Source organism: Oryx dammah, unplaced genomic scaffold (assembly GCF_014754425.2).
Source record: "Oryx dammah isolate SB20612 unplaced genomic scaffold, SCBI_Odam_1.1 HiC_scaffold_6, whole genome shotgun sequence".
Classification (NCBI taxonomy): Eukaryota; Metazoa; Chordata; class Mammalia; order Artiodactyla; family Bovidae; genus Oryx; species Oryx dammah.
The window spans coordinates 30923575-30941175 of NW_024070190.1; the positions used below are offsets into that span (position 1 = coordinate 30923575).

Consider the following 17601-nt stretch of genomic DNA (forward strand, 5'->3'; position numbering starts at 1 on the left):
ATGCCTGTTATTTAACCAGTTGTTAAAATTTGTAGGAGGAAAATTAATCAGTGTTAAAAATAATTAGCAAAATCTCCTCTAAAATATATAATTTTATGAACACTGTGACTGAACACAAGGTTGTGTGCCTGATGCACAGAGAGGTCAAACAAACTGAAATGTCAAAGTCTGGTACAGAGAAAGGTTTATTGCAGGGCCAATCAAGGAAAATGGGTAGCTCAAAAATCCCAAACTCCCCAACAGTTTAGGGGGAGAAGTTGTTTTTTATTTTTGTTTTTAAATACTATTAATTTATTTTTTAATTGAAGGATAATTGCTTTATAGAAGTTTGTTGTTTTCTGTCAAACCTCAGCATGAATCAGCCATAGGTATACGTATGTTCCCTCCCTCTTGAACCTCCCTCCCATCTCCCTCCCTTCCCACCCCTCTAGGTTGATAAGGAGCCCCTGTTTGAGTTCCCTGAGACATACAGCAAATTCTCATTGGCTATCTATTTTACATATGGTAATGTAAGTTTCCATGTTACTCTCTCCATACATCTCACCCTCTCCTCCCCTTTCCTCATGTCCGTAAATCTGTTCTCTGTTTGTTTCTCCACTGCTCCCCTGCAATTAAATTCTTTGGAAGGAAATGGCAATCCACTCCAGTATTCTTGCCTGGAGAATCCCATGGACAGAGAAGCCTAGTAGGTCACAGTCCACGGGGTTGCAAAGAGTTGGACATGACTGAGCGACTTCACCCCCCACCTTACCCCCACCATCTTTCTAAATTCCATATATATGTATTAGTATATCTTTCTCTTTCTGACTTACCTTCACTCTGTATTATAGGCTCTAGGTTCATCCACCTCATTAGAATTGACTCAAATGCATTCCTTTTTATGGCTGAGTAATATTCCGTTGTGTACATGTACCACAACTTCTTTATCCATTCATCTGTCAATGGACAGCTAGGTTGCTTCCATGTTGTAGCTATTGTAAATAGTGCTGCAATGAACACTGGGGTACATGTGTCTTCAATTTTGACTTACTCAGGGTATATGCATCGGAGTGGGATTACTGGCTCATATGGTGGTTTTATTCCTAGTTTTTTAAGGAATCTGCAGGAGAAGTTTTTATAGGCAAAGTCTGGGGTGAGGGCTGCAGGGTTTGTGACTTTCTTCTGATTGGTTGATGGTGAGGTAACTGGGTGCCCCAGGAATCATGTGCTCAGTCTTAAGTTACCATCTTTCACCTGGGTGAGGGCCTCAGTTCCTGCAGTAGAGCTCAAAAATGTTATATGGATATACACTTAATTCATATGATATGTATATACTGCCCGAGGCTGCCCAATTGTTTTTTGATTGCTCCTCCCTCGTTTCTGCATTCCTTCTGCTCCCTGATTAGCAACTGTTTGAATCAGCCCTTTGGAACATAGAAGGCTGAATGAAGCCTATTTTCTATAAACAAGAAATGGGGACCCAAAAGGATTTGTATACGGGAGACCCACAGGGTCTTGCCTGGTTTCAACAAAACTGTATACCTCTTAAAGATTTATTATGAAAAAGGAAAAGGTATAATAAGGAAGCACATTTAGGGTGTTCTCTGCAGAGATACTTAGAACTGAACTTTATATGATAGATGATTCCAGTGGCTTATGACTTTGCCATCATCTGTTTCTTTTCTTTCTCTTTTTCTCTACTATTCTGCATTAAGAATATGAAATACAATAACATAATTTTAGTGTTGGAAGGGTTAAAGAAATCATACAGACTATAAGGGCCGTTCTTCTAAGCTGCTGTTGCTTAGTCATGAAGTCATGTCCAACTTTTTTGCAGCCCCATTTCCTTTACCATGGGGAATGGTGCCATTTCCTTCACCAGGGGATCTTCCTGACCCAGGGATCAAACCCCTGTCTCCTGCATTGGCAGGTGGATTCTTTACCACTGAGCTAGTTGGAAAGCCTGCCCTTCTTCTATAGCTAAGAACAATAAAGAACACCAAGGTTAGATGATATTCCTAAGGTCCATCCATGTTGTCCCAAATGGCAAGATGTCATTCTTTTTTATGGAATATGCTATTTACATATATGCCACCTCTTTATCTAGTCATCTATCTGTGGACACGTAGGTTACTCTGATATCTTGGCTACTGTAAATAATGCTACAATTAACATAAGGGTGCATGTATCTTCTCAAATTAGTGTTTTTATTTTCTTCAAAAAAAATTCCTGGAAGTAGGATTGCTTAATCATATTATAGTAGTTCTATTTTTAATTTTTTTGAGGAACCTCCATACTGGTTTCCATAGTTGCTATACCAATTTACATTCCCACCTTTTCTTCACATTCTCTGCAACAGTTATTTCCTTTTTGGTAATAGCCATTCTGACAGGTATAAGTGATATCTCATTGTAGTGTGATTTGCATTTTCCTGACGTCAGTGATATTGAGCATCTTTTCATGTGTCCGTTGATTATCTGTATGTCTTCTTTGGGGAAACATTTATTTAGGTCTTTTGCCCAATTTTTAATCAGGTTGTTTGTTTATTTGATATTGAGTTGTATGAGTTCTTTATATAATTTGGATATTAAGCTCTTATCAGATAAAGCATTTGCAAATATCTTCTCCTACTCAACAGGCTGCCTTTTCATTTTGTTGATAGTTTCCCTTTGTTGTGCAAAAGCTTTTTAGTTTGAAGTGGTCCCATTGTTTATTTTGCTTTTGTTTACCTTCTCTGAGGATACATATCCAAAAAATATTGGTAAGACCTATGTCAAAAGTGTACTGCCAATGTTTTCTTTTGGTTATGTGGGATCTGTTTCCATATGAAGTTTAGAATTATTTGTTCTAGTTCTGTTTAAAAAAAAAAATGCCACTGGTATTTTGATAGGGATTGCACTGAATTTGTAGATTACCTTGGGGAGTATGATCATTTTAATAAGATTAATTCTTCCAATCCATGAGCATGGTATATCTTTCCATTTGTTCATGTCATCTTGAATTTATCAAAGTCTTATAGTTTTCTAAGTATTTACCTCCTTGGTTAGATTTACTTTTAGGTACTTTATTATTTTTGATACAATTATAAATGAGATTATTTTCTTAATTTCTCTTCTTGATAGTTCATTCTTAGTTTACAGAAACACAACAGTATTTGCTTTTTTTTTTTTTGGCTGCACCATGTGACTTCTGGAATCTTAGTTCCCCACCAAGGATCAAACCCACCCCCACTGCAGTGGAAGTGCAGGGTCCTGACCATTAGACTGCTAGGGAATTCCTGCAACAGATTTCTAGATATTAATTTTATACCCTGAAACTTTACTGAATTCATTTATTAGTTCTTTTAAAAAAATTATTTATTTTTGGCTGTGCTGTACACAAGGTTTCTCTAGTTGTGTCCAGTGAGGACTACTTCTCTTGTGGTGCATGGGCTTCTCATTGTGGTGGCTTCTCTTGCTGTGGGGCACAGGCTCTAGAGTGTGAGGGCTTCAGAAGTTGTGCTTCCTGGGCTCTAGAGAGCTGGCAGCACAGGGGTTGCAGCACAGGGGTTTAGCTGCCCTGTGGCATGTGGAATCTTCCCAGACCAGGGATTGAAGCTGTGTCCCTTGTACTGACAGGCGGACTCTCAACCACTGAAATACCTGGGAAGTCTAGAATCATAAATTTAATAGTTTGATAAATCCAGATGTTGGGTCCTTCCAAGTGGCAATATAAATTAACTTAATGAAATCAACTATATATTTCACTGTGAACCTAAGGTGAATTAGTATTTATACAACTGAACCTCTCTCTGTAGAACTATGTAAAAAACAGTTAAGTGAAGTTACTACTAGGCTTAAATGATAAAATTTGTGAAAACAGTTAGAATTATAAACTTTAAAAAATATATATGGTATTATTGGTTTTGGGCTTCCCTGGTGGCTCAGAAGGTAAAGAATCTGCCTGCAATGTGGGAGACCCGGATTTGAACCCGGGATCAGGAAAATCCCCTGGAGAAGGAAATGGCAACTCTCTCCAGTTTTCTGGCCTGGAAAATCCCATGGAGAGAGAAGCCTGATGGGCTACAGTCCATGGGGTCACAAAGAGTCAGACATGGCTGAGCACCTAACACACATTATTGGTCTTATGTTAAATATGTCCACTACAAATTGGCACTTGCCAAGAGGCCTGGCATGCTGCAGTCCATGGGGTTGCAAAAGAGTCAGACATAACTTAGCAATGACTGAAGAACAATAACAATGACAACAAAGAGCACTGATAGTGACCAACAACAACAAGGGCTTTTGCCATCGGTCTCTGCCCTGATTGAAGCCTATGAGGCTGCAGCTGTTGACCTTCAACTCGGGTGAGGGAGTTCAGGGTGGAGTGAGGCTCTCTGTGAGCCAGAGAATCCGGTGGAACAGGGCTTTAGATAGTTAGGTATTTTCAGGAACTGATTTCATCATCCCAATCCTTGCATCTCTTCGTATCTAGAAAAGCACTAAGTCATTAAATGACGATATCTGCTCCTGGTGACTAGTAGAAATCTTTTGTAAAGTAAGCGCTGATTGCAATGAACTCCCTCTTCACCAGAATCTTATATATTGACCTTCCCTCACTACCTCCTTGGAATAGTTTCTCAGAGTTATCTGAGGGGCTGTCTTCCAGGCTGCAGTCCTCATTTTGACTCAAATAAAACTTAAGTTGCAACTCTCAAGTTGTGCATCTTTTTTTGTCTACAAATAGTAGAACAACCTATATAACTTTTGTTGAATCTGATTCTTTTAAAATCTGTTTATGAAGATAATTAAACTCTCATAAATGTCAAAAGCATTTGGGCCAAATAAAAAGTCATCCACATCCTTCATCTATTCATTCTGAGAATTAAATATTTTATATTGTTTTGTAAAAATAAAATCCTGTCCTAATTTAGTGCCCTAACATTTTTTTTTCTTTTTTAAGAATAATTCTTTTCATGGTGCTGCTTTGAAAGTAACTTCATTAATCCTTGACTTTTGGCCCACTTTAATTTCTGGATGGTGTAAAGTGGAATACAATCCTAAAGTACAGAGAGTAAAGTACAGCAGAATGATAGATGTTGGAATCTCAGATTTGAAAACAGTTCCTGAAAATCTCAAATTCTACCAAGGGAGACACCTTGAATGTATGGGCACATTACTGAATATACCCTTATCTCATTCACCTTACCTTTAATACAGAGATTCTAATAACTCACAAGGAGGCTGAGAAGATTCAATGAGGATATAGAAAAATGCTTTCCTTGGTAGTTTTTCTTGCTTTTTCTAAAATCTACAGTCTTAAAAACTAAAGTCTAAAGTCATACAAATTTCCATGAGAAAATTTCTAGTCAAGGCTTTAAACCCCAAGAGAACAAAAATGACTTGTTCCACCGAGGGCAACAAGGAGAAAAAGAGCATAAATTATATAAACCAATTCCTGTTCCTAGGTGTTTCTGGGTAACAGACCTCCTTGACAACCTGAAGAAGGTATGGATTCCCCCCTTAGACCTATTTCCTGAAAAAGTTCAAACAATTTATACATAAAAATTTTAGATACAACACATTTGTTGCATTGAAAAATTATTTTCTTCATATTAACTGTTATGGACTGAATTGTGATCTCCCCAAATTTTTATTTTTGAAACTCTAATTCCCCATGTGCTTATCTGGAGATCACTCAGAGGTAATTAAGGCTAAAGGAAAAGATAAAGTTAATCTGATAATCTGTTGTGCTAATCTGATACCACAACGGCTATATATGAAGAGTAAGAGCTTTCCCCACACCTTCACTAGGTGGAAACACAGTGAGAAGGTGGCCATCTGCCAGCTAGGATCAGAGTTCTGATCAGAACTTAACCATGCTGACACCGTGATCTGGGAATTCTAGCCTCCAAAACTGTGAGAAAATAAATTTTTGTGGTTTAAGTTACAGTATTTTGTTATGGCAGACTACAAGTGAAAGACTAGTACACGGCTATATTTTTAAAATAAATGTTAACAAAAATTGCAGCATTTTTCCTCATTTTAAATAAATAACAGTCATTTTTTTTAAAGAAATAAAAATTCACAAATTAAAACAGAAAATAAGCTTTAATTCTATATAACAGGACATTTCAATTATAACACTGGTATTGTTTGGCTTGAATAAAAAGTCACATAATGGCTTGGTTTTGGAACATGCTAACTTGAGTATTACCTCTGGTATCTAAAAAGGTTGTGCCCTTCTGTTTTGATGAAAAGAAGCTGTAAAATCTCAGAGACTCTGGGAAAGGTATGTGGTAACACAGCTCTCATAGTTCACTTCGGCAGATGATGCTTGGCTAAGCATATGTAAGGACCTAAGATTTCTTCTAAGACTCTTAGAATTGAATTTATATCACTTTCTGTTTTGATGCAGTATCAACAGTGAAACGATTGGAAATCCAAGTTCCAATTTTAAGGTTTCTTGAAGTAATCTTCAAGAGCTCTAAGTTTTTTCTATTTCTTCCAGAGAAACTGATAAACCTTTCCATTCATGACTAGCCTAGAGAGAAACTTTCTCCAGCAGCTGAAAAAAATCACAAGGTTGTCTACTTCTTTCCATTTCAGAGCTACAGCTTGATTAAAAGGGTTCATGAGTTTTCTACCAAGCACAAAATAATGACTGTAAGGTCTTGAACTGGAAGATTATGCTCATTCATAAAGGCCCAAATATCCCCCCAAGTTAATCAAGACATAACTAAAAACACTCCCTTGTAATAAACTTTCTCTTCTCTTAAAAAGCAAAACTCCTATCCAAAGTTTAATCTAGCAAAGGAGAATTTATATTTTTATTCTTTTTCTCACAAAATCTTGTTCTCAAAATACTGACTACTTCTGTGGTAGCAGGCAAGGCCTCTTTTAGGAATGGTGGAAGTCTTCAATGCCAGTTAAAAAACCAATGCATTATTGCAATGGATAAAGCTCCTTTCTTCTCTGAGGTCATAAAAGCATGCATGTTGCTAAGTTTGGAAGATGTGCCATCTGTTCACAGAGTACCAAGATCTTTCTTAGAGAAAAAAAAAAAAAAAAAGAAATTTAACACTATTTCAAAGATGGTGATAGCCATTAGCGTTAACTGCTTTTCTAATTTCCATAAGAGATCACATATAAGAGATTTTTCTTTGTATCAACATGTATATTAACAGACACAATTGGAAACTAACTCCTTAAAACAATATCAGTAGTTTAACCACATCACATTCTGGAGGGAAATGACATAGTCTCTGATTTCCTCAAAACTTACTTCAAAATATTGAAATAAATGATAGCAATCCTAGAATGGATGACATCATCTGAATTGTGATATAAATTTACTCTGCTCCATACTAACCCAGTTTAAATACTGTCAGCACAGAAAGTTTAAACATCTTTCCAAGTTCATATGGTTGTTTTTCTTAGCAACGTGAAAGTCAATTTTATAAAAGCCTTCAAAAAGACTTTTGTGATGCAACAAGTTCAACCATATTTTGGTACTTCAAACTGAAACTCCTACTTACCAAAAAAAAGTTCAAACTGTAGGATATATTTTTAAAATGGCAAAATAAGGTGTTTCAGCTTTCCCAACCTCACATCTAGGTTGGTGAGCAATGTGCCCACATTAAAACACTGAGGTTTTCTGTTTCTATCATTTTTTGTGATTTTATTACTTGTGTTTCCTTTTTGTTGTTAGGTTTTTAAAAGCTAGGAGGAAAGACAGTGGTGGGGTATGTTTATGCCCTCAATATAAATGATGACAATAAATATAGAATTTCCAACTGTATATGAATAGCCATTAATAATAAAACATGATTTTAAAAAATCCACCCTTTCCCACAAAATTATTTTAAAAGTAACATGAAAATTTCTGGAATATATAAAGAATGCATGCAAATCAATACTAAGACAGTCAATTTTTTTAAACAGGCAAAAAGTTTGGCACTTCATTGAAGAACATACTTTAATGGTTAATGAGTACATTAAAAGATGCCTAACATCTTGACTGTCAGTGAAATGCAAATTAAAACCTCCATGAAATAATACTACAAATCCACTAGAATGTCTATTATCAAGAAGTGTGACTATACCAAATGTTGGGGAGGATATAGGGAGACTGGAAAACTTAAATACTGCTGGTAGGAATGCAAAGTGGGACAGCCACTTTGGAAAACAGTTTTGCAGTTTCTTAAAAAGTTAAGTACATGATGAAAGAAACTGAAGACCACACAAGCAGTGGTACAGATAAGCTGTGTTCTTAGACTGGAAGAATCAACATTGTTAAAATGACCATACTACCCAAGGCAATGTACAAATTCAATGCAATCCCTGTCAAATTACCAGGGACATTTTTCACAGAACTGGAAGAAAAAAGTTTTCATTTGTAGGGAAATACAAAAACTCTGAATAGCCAAAAACAATCTTGAGAAAGAAGAACGGAGCCAGAAGACTCATGCTCCCTGAATTCAGACTATACTACAAAGTCACAGTATCAAAACAGTATAGTATTGGCACAAAAAGAGACATATAGATCAATGGAACAAGATAGCAGGCGCAGAAATAAACCCACACACTTAAGGTCAATTTATCTATGACAAAGGAGGCAAGAATACAATGGAGAAAAGACAGTCTCTTCAATAAGTGGTGCTGGGAAAACTGGGCAACTACATGTAAAAGAGTAAAATTAGAACATTCTCTAACACGATATACAAAATTAAACTCAAAATGGATGAAAGACCCAAATATAAGATCAGATACTATAAAACTCCTAGAGGAAAATTTAGGCAGAATACTCTTTGACATAAATCACAGCAATATTTTTTTTGGATCCACCTCCTGGAGTACTAAAAACAAAAATAAACAAATGGGATCTAATTAAACTTAAAATTTTGCACAGCAAAGGAAATCATAAACAAAACAAAAAGGAATATGTACAAAATGGGAGAAAATATCTGCAAACAAACTGGCCAAAATGGGCTCAATTTCCATAATATGCAAACAGCTTGTATACCTCAATACAAAAAAACCCCCCACCCAATTAAAAAAAAATGGGCAAAAGACCTAAATAGGCATTTCTCCAAAGAAGACATACAGATGGCCAAGAAGCACATAGAAAGATGCTCAACATCACTAATTATTAGAGAAAAGCAAATGAAAACTACAACGAGATACCACCTCACACTGGTGAGAATGGCCATCATCAAAAAATCTATAAATAATAAATGCTGGAGCGGGTGTAGAGAAAAGAGAACTTCCTATACTCCTATACTCTTAGTGTGAATGTAAATTGGTGCATCGGTGATGGAGAACATTAAGGTGGTTCCTTAAAAAAGTAAAACTGAGTTTCCGTAAGTTCCAGCAATCCTACTCCTGAGCGTATATAAGGAAAAAATGAAAACTCTAATTTGAAAAGACACATGCACCCCAGTGTTCACTGCAGCACTGTTCACAGTAGCCAAGACATGGAAGCAACCTAAATATTCATCAACAGATGAGTGGATAAAGATGTGGTGTATATGTATATATACACATACATAAATAATGGAATATTACTCAGCCATAAAAAGTTTAAACAATGCCATTTGTAGTAACATGGATGGGTCTAGAGATTATTGTACTAAGTGAACTAAGTCAGATCAAGACAAATATTATATGATATCATTTATATGTGGAGTCTAAAAAATGCAAATGAACTTATTTACACAATAGAAATGAACTCACAGACATAGAAAACACACTTGCACCCAAGGGGAAAGAGGGGGAAGGATAAATTGGGAATTTGCAATTAAGAGATACAAACTACCATATATAAAATACATAAAAAACCAAGGATCTATTGAATAGCACAGGGAACTATATTCAATATCTATAATAACATATAATAGGAAAAATCTGAAAAAATATACATATGTATATATAACTGAATTACTTTGCTGTACACATTAAACAGTATAAATCAACTCTACTTCAATAAAGAAATTACGCATATACTTACCATATGACCCAGACATCCCACTCCTAGTATCTACTCAAGAGATATAAAAACATATATCCATACAAAGACATAAGCAAATGTTGATAGCAGTATTACTCTTAATAGTCCAAAATGGAAAACAAACCAAATGTTTTTCATTTGGTGAATGAAAAAACAAAATGTGCATTTCGTTTATTTCCATATATTAGAATTCTACTCAGCAATAAAAACAAAGAACTTCAAACCATGCTACAGTATGGGTAAACCACAAAAGCATTAGGATATGTAAAAGAGGCTAGATACAAAAGACTACATATTGAATGAGTCCATTTATATGACATTTAAGAAAAGGTTTAACTACAGAGAGACAAAGCAGATTAGTGTTTGCCTCAGATAGTGTTTGCCTAAACCTTAGGGTAGGAGCAGGGACTGGGTGCAAAACAGGAACAGGAGAACTTTTTGGGGTAAGGAAATAGTCTAAAGCTGGATTGTTATTATGACTGCATGATGATAGGTGAATTTTATGGTACATAAAATATGTATAAATAAAGCTTTTTAAAAAGTAATGGGACAAAAAACAAAAAAACTAGGGCATATATCTAGTTACTTAGGTTAAGAATTTATATATATTATCTATATTTGGGTTAAACAGATGATTGTTTATTACTAACCAAGAATTTTGATAACTGTTCATTGCTAAAATTAATTGTCCTCAAACAATTTTTATAAGGAAATTTTATATTTTTTATCAACTATAAAACAATATTTCTTTCTATCACAGCTCTCGATACAAGACTAATTAAGTAGCATTACATTTCTGGACAGAGAAATGAAGGCAGCTAGGGAGACTATTTTTCTTGCTCTTATTCAACTTACCTACAGTGAAGACATGTCCTGGCTTACTGCATTTAAAACTGTCAGGACAACTCTGGTTGTCCTCGATGTATTCTCAAAAGTATCCTGGGTTGGATGATAAATTATATAGTCAACCTGTCTATAGCAGAATTGTTCTCATCCTTAATCCTTAATTTTCATTACTATGAAGGGGCACCCCTGAAAGTTTTGAAAGCCTTTAAATAGGCTATAAACCATACAGTCATAAAAATTTCAGATAGTCATTTTACAAAGGAGGATCTGGGGCATAGAAAAATTAAAATGAGAAGCCCTAAATCACATTGCTTTGATTAAGGTTTTTAACACTACCACACACACCACTCTTTATACAATAAGAGTTTTTGTTGGATAAGTACATTTTTCTCTTGGAGGTAGTAATTATTACTATCTCCATTTCACATATAAAGCAGGAGGTTTTAAGAAGGCAATTACTTTGTCTAAGATTAAACCATGGCTTAAAAGTGAAAATTGGGATGCAAATCTTGATTACAAAGCTAAACACAACCTCTAAGCATAATGCCTCTCATCAAAGGGACCATGGGCCTGGGTACAGGGATGTGTGTGCGCATGTGTGCACAATGTGGCCAAAGCAGTTCTTGAGCTGAGGTTCATGAGACCAGGGATTCCGTGAGTTGGGTTGAGAGAGCCTGTATCACTAAGAAATTATATGTAACATTGCCTATGTGTATGTAAAATTTTCTTCTAGAGAGAGAATGTAAAGCTTTTACCAGATCCTCAAAAGTATTTATGACACAAGGAAAATTGAGAACCTTTCAGATTGCTTTGGTAGGGAGGTTAAACATTTAAGATACTCTATATTTTACAACAGCTATCATAATCATAACTAGAACATTTTGTCAAACAACAAAATTAATAGGCAATTACTGAGAGGCAGTATATATTTTATATATAATATTGTGTGTGTGTGTGTGTGCTCAGTCTTGTCCGACTCTTTGCGACCCTCTGGACTATAGTCCACCAGGTATATAATGTAGTATTTCGGATTTTGCACTTTTTTTAAAAAAAAAAAGGGGATCAAGCCCTCATTTGATATATTAATAGAACATGACCCAGTAGCTGTGACAGTAGTGAAGAATGAATGATGGGAGAGATGCTTACTACTGGTGGCTAAATTCTGCTGTAGTAGCTGTGCGTTAAGCAGAGTTTTCTTATATGCTATACACCAGCCTAAAGTAAGATTAATTTAGAAGTACTAAATAAGAAAGGTACATAAATTGAGAGTATAACAAATTTCATTAAATCAAATAATTTTCTCCTTCTGTTTCTTGATAAGTAATACAAGTTGATTTTCTTAAGAAGGACAATAGTATTCATAGGAATTTTGGGAGCAACTCTTTTTTTCAAAAGTATGTATCATTTTACCTTTGTAAAAATATTGTCTTCAATCCCTCATACAACACGGAGTCAACATAATAGCATTTATGTCCTGGGATAACATTCAGCCAGACACACCAGTACAACTTTACTATTGTTAAATCATTGAAAGACATGGAAACTGACTCCAGTATTCTTGCCTGGAGAATCTCCACGGATAGAGGAGCCTGGTGGGCTACAGTCCAGGGATTGCAGAGTCGGACATGACTGAGCGACTAAGCACAGCACGTAGCACATACAGATTGGTACATAGGATAATGGTAACTGTATTACATGACATAATTAATAATAAAAATTTCAATATAAAATCACTAGTTCAAATTATTTGCCACTGAATATCATAATAAAACTGGTACAAGAGTCCTGTTGGAATGTGACTTAGTTATCACTGAATATATATAACTTGATGAATATATATTTATTGATACTGACACCAAATATTTAACAATTTTAGACAATATTATTAAAATAAGTTTCTAAGTGAAATGCTTCAGCAAAAGCTGAGAGGATTCATCACTATGAACAATATGTTTATACTGGAGAAATTCTCTCTTTATTGAAACTCTCCAATTGTTCTGATTCTGGCCTATTTTTTAAGAAAAATAAATTTGTATGTCAATCTGAGAGTGGGAAACAGTGAGAAAGGGAAAAAAAAAAAGCACTGGACATTAAAAAAATGTGCCATAACTCACCATCAGAGGGCACAACAGTACTGCAATAAACAACTCCCAAATTAGGCCAAGAAGAGAGCCTCTGGTGTACCTAGAAAACACAAAAAGACACATCTATTGTCAGGGCACACAACAGATGTTATATGCATATGGGTATGAATATAATAAATAATAGCTTTAAAATCATTTAAATAATATATATCCTTTAGTGGAAGAGTTTAAAAATCCAGATAAAGGAAAAGTCTCTCAAACTCTTTTCATCCTAAGATGTTAGTGATGCATTTTGGTTTATTTCAAGATTTCATACAAACACATTTACACATACACACACACCCATACAAACTGTTTTTTCATCTAGTTTTTTAAACACTTAGTACTTGTTTTAAGCACTGTCAAGTCGAAACAAAACTTTGTTTCTTGTTCCTCTTACTAGTTTTTAGACCTGGATTTCCTTTATGTCTTTTACTAGGTCTAAGACAGTTATTAAACAGCTATATCACTACTCTGTTATTGGGTAGACATCTAGTCTTTCTGTTTACTCTCCTTTTTTCGTTTTAATTTGGTCAGGCAACTTCATTCCTGGAGTCTTTAATCGTTATCATCTTCTGAATATTAGAAGGAACTCACACTAATATCCATCTTTACTACTTCCTCAAAGAGTAGTGTCACTGTAGATTTAGGTTTAGAATTTAGGCTCCCACAATTAAACTAAGTTTCAGAAAGATTATTGAATATGTTTCTGACTTGCTAAATGCTTAATTTATTCCCTTGTACCTTTTAATTTCCTAGCCTCAAAAAGTATTAAAGGAGGAAGAAAAGAACACATTAACGGACTAAAAACCAACATATTAGCCTCAGAGCCAGATATTATATTCCACTCCAAGAATCCAAACAAAAATAATTTAGGACTCTAAGTCAATGCATACCTGACAAGACTATGGTGTATAACAGACATCTTTCAAGTTAGTATCATAAATTCCTACCTCTTACCAGCTTAAGAAAGCATACAGAATGCAAGACTGTTTTTTAAATACCAAAAAAACCACTTAAATCACTTGAGACTTCAAGGCTGATCATTACACATTAATGTTTTGATGCCATCATTGAGAATCTTTAAGTTAATATACATAACAACTTTAGTGTAGACTGTCACTTTCAGATTTTTTTTTGTCTCAAAATATTTAGTTAAACTCAATTTTACTCAGAGATCCAAGAAGGCACTGGTTAAATACAGGTGTGCTGGGAAATCCTACAATCCTAATCCTTTGCTTCAACACTTTTAATGGGGACCAAAGAATCCTTAGCTCCATAAAGATGTTGTGAAAAAGAAGATGAGTCCGAACTCATTCTACAAATGAGAAAACTGAGACTCAAAGAGGGAAAGGGACTTACAAAGAGCCACATATCAGAATCAGGATTAGAACCCAGGCCTCAATACTGCTAACCATCTTTTACACAATATACAGAGGGCCTGGATCTCGTCCTCTGTAGGTCTCAACTGGCTCAACTGTAACTTTAGGATGCTTTGTTGTTGTGCAGTATCTAAGTTGTATCCAACTCTTCGTGACCCCGTGGACTGCAGCACACCAGGCTTCCCTGTCCTTCACTATCTCCTGGAGTTTGCTCAAGTTCATGTCCATTGAGTTGGTGATTCATTTCATCCTCTGCTGCAGCTCTTCTCTCCTCCTGCCCTCAATCTTTCCTAGCATCAGGGTCTTTTCCAATGAGTCGGCTCTTTGCATCAGGGGGCCAAGATATTGGAGCTTCGGCTTCAGCATCAGTCCTTCCAGTGAATATTCAGGATTGATTTCCTTTAGGATTGACAGATTTGATCTCCTTGCTGTCCAAGGGACTCAAGAGTCTTCTCCAGCACAATTCGAAAGTATCAACTCTTATGATGCTTAGCTAGGGTTTTACAAGATGCTTTTATTTAAAATGTTTAAGTTATCTTATTTAGTTAGACCAGAAAAAGCAAGTCTATGATATAAAATTCAAAAGAACAAAAACTAAGTAAAAAATTAATTATTTTACAATGTGGTCCAGCTGCTCAGTTCTCCTCTCCAGAGAACTCTTCCATGGCCTCTATTTTCTCAGGTTTAAATCTTTGATTCATTAGGAATTAATTTTGTTAAATCCGGAGAGTCTATCAGACACTATTATATATATACATAAGTGCGTGCATATATGTCTAAGCATTTGTGGAGATTTTAAAAAAATGCAAACGGTAGCATGCTATAGTCCCATTAGTCATTTGTCTCTTTAATACATTATAATAATAATGTTGTCTGTCAATAGACACATGATACTTGATTCTCCCTGGTCACCCAGATGGGAAAGAACCTGTCTGCAGTGCAGGAGACCTGGGTCCGTCCCTGGGTCAGGAAGACCCTCTGGAGGAGGCATGGCAACCCACTCCAGTATTCTCGCCTGGAGAATCCCATGGAGTCAGACACAGCCGAAGCAACTAAACATGAGCATGATACTTGAATGAATATCCTTACATGTGGGCACAGACATCCGAGAACAAAATACTTCAAGAGAAAGTGCTAGGTTAAAGATACGTGCTCTTCAACTTTTGAAAGCTATTATCAAATTGTTTTTCATGGGGGTTATATGAATTCACATACCTATCAAATATACTCTAATTCACTAAATGAGTATGTGGTCTCTATGCCGTCCTAAACAATGGACTATTATCAAACTTTGTTATGTTGCCAATATTGCAGGTGAACAGTATTTCACCACAACTGTAATTTATATTTTTTTGTATTGAGTGATAATTTATACATATTTTAATCTAAGAGTTAGTTGTATTTGTTTTCCTATGCACAAAGTACTTACATCTTTTCCCAGTTTTTGAATCTCAATCTTGGTCTCGAATATTATTTTGTAGAAAGTCTTTAAATATTAAGAAAATTACCTCTTGGTCAACCAAAAACCCCTTGATTATAAAAATTTCCTTGTTTTTATTTTTACTTTGTTAATGGTGTTTTTGTAAGAACACAATTTTCACGTTTTAAGAGTCAAACTTTTCAATCTTTTCTGTGTGGTTTAAGGGGCCTGTGTCATGTATCTTAGCAGGTTTCCCTACTTTGAGAATATTATAAAATTCTTCCATGGCCTCTATTTTCTCAGGTTTAAATCTCTGATTCATTAGCAATTAATTTTAGTCAGTTAAGAAGTAGCAATCCAACTTACCTGTAATGAAAACTGTCATTTTCCCTTTCATTTCTTGATTGGCTGAACTTCATCTTTTAGAGGTAGGACTCATGAGAGCTGAATTCCCTACATGTTGGCATGTTAAAAAGTGTTTGTCTTTGCCTTTATACTGAATGACTATTGCACCAGCTATACTTTGTATGTACCAGCTATACTTTTGTTCTAGGACCTTTGTAATAGCTATTCCTCTACTTAGCATACTGTTTCTCCAGATAACTCCCCTCAACTCCATGTTTTTCTTTTATTGACTTTTTTTTTACTGGAGTGTAACTGCTTTACACTGTTGTGTTAGTTTCTGTTGTACAATGAAGTGAATCAGCTGTATGTATATATGTATCCCCTCTGTCTTGAACCTCCCTCCCACCCCACTATTTCACACCTCCAGGACATCACAAAGTACCAAGCTGAGTTCCCTGTGCTATACAGCAGGTTCCCAATAGCTATCTATTTTACACATGGTAGTGTATATATGTCAATCTTACTCTCTCAATTCATCTTGGATTTGTTGATTTTAAATGACGTATTTGGACAGCTTGTTAAAAAACTGGAGTTTCACTACTTTACATCACTTCTGTCCTGCACCCCTCCAGCTTTAGTTAGTTATATCATTCCTACATTGTCAAAGTTTTAAATAGTCATACTCTGCTCTGCAAAATCTAGTCTTCACATTTGTTTTAGTCTTAATTTTATACATCAGTGGACTCTATGTATACTACCAATACTTTAGATTTTATTTTCCCTTTCATTTCTTGGTTGGCTGAACTTCATCTTCTAGAGGCAGGACTCATGAGAGCTAAACTCTCTAAATGTTGGCATGTTAAAAAATGTTTGTCTTTGCCTTTATACTGAATGATTATTTGGACTGGCACAAGATTCCTAAACTAATCTTTCTTTGAGGACTTCATTGGTAAAGTGTGAGTGTTCACTGCTACTTTGGAGAAGTCTGAGGGCAGCCATTATTTTGGAGAATCAAGCTCTTTCTGCTTTGTTGGAGATCTGCAACCATCCCACAGGCATCCTCTCTTGAAGTCTTCTCACACATTTATTTGACCTTCACTAGATCTGAAGTCAGAGAAGGCAATGGCACCCCACTCCAGTCCTCTTGCCTGGAAAATCCTATGAACTGAGGAGCCTGGTGGGCTGCAGTCCATGGGGTCGCTAAGAGTCGGATATGACTGAGTGACTTCACTTTCACTTTTCACTTTCATGCACTGGAGAAGGAAATGGCAACCCACTCCAGTGTTCTTGCCTGGAGAACCCCAGGGACGGGGGAGCCTGGCGGGCTGCCGTCTATGGGGTCGCACAGAGTCGGACACGACTGAAGCGACTTAGCAGCAGCAGCAGCAGATCTGCAGTCGTTCTTCATATATTGTGCTTTGGGATCGCTGGTTGTACTGAAGATGGAGTTTCTTATTCTCCTTCCCCCAAGAGAGGGAGAAACTGCTGCCTTTTATTGGGCTATCATTTATTCAAGTGG

The 17601-nt window shown here is 35.9% G+C and overlaps 1 protein-coding gene across 3 annotated transcripts in view; it reads right to left on the reverse strand.

Moving 5' to 3' along the window:
* MCU (mitochondrial calcium uniporter) overlaps positions 1-17601 on the reverse strand; it is a 200740-nt gene that overhangs the window by 32985 nt on the left and 150154 nt on the right. For all 3 annotated transcript variants that reach the window (XR_005721363.1, XM_040242475.1, XM_040242474.1), the window contains one exon: positions 12927-12996. Coding sequence is in view for 2 of the 3 variants with exons in the window: in XM_040242475.1 (XP_040098409.1) it covers positions 12927-12996 (70 nt within the window). In the remaining variant the exon portion in view is untranslated. The remainder of the gene's footprint in view (positions 1-12926; positions 12997-17601) is intronic.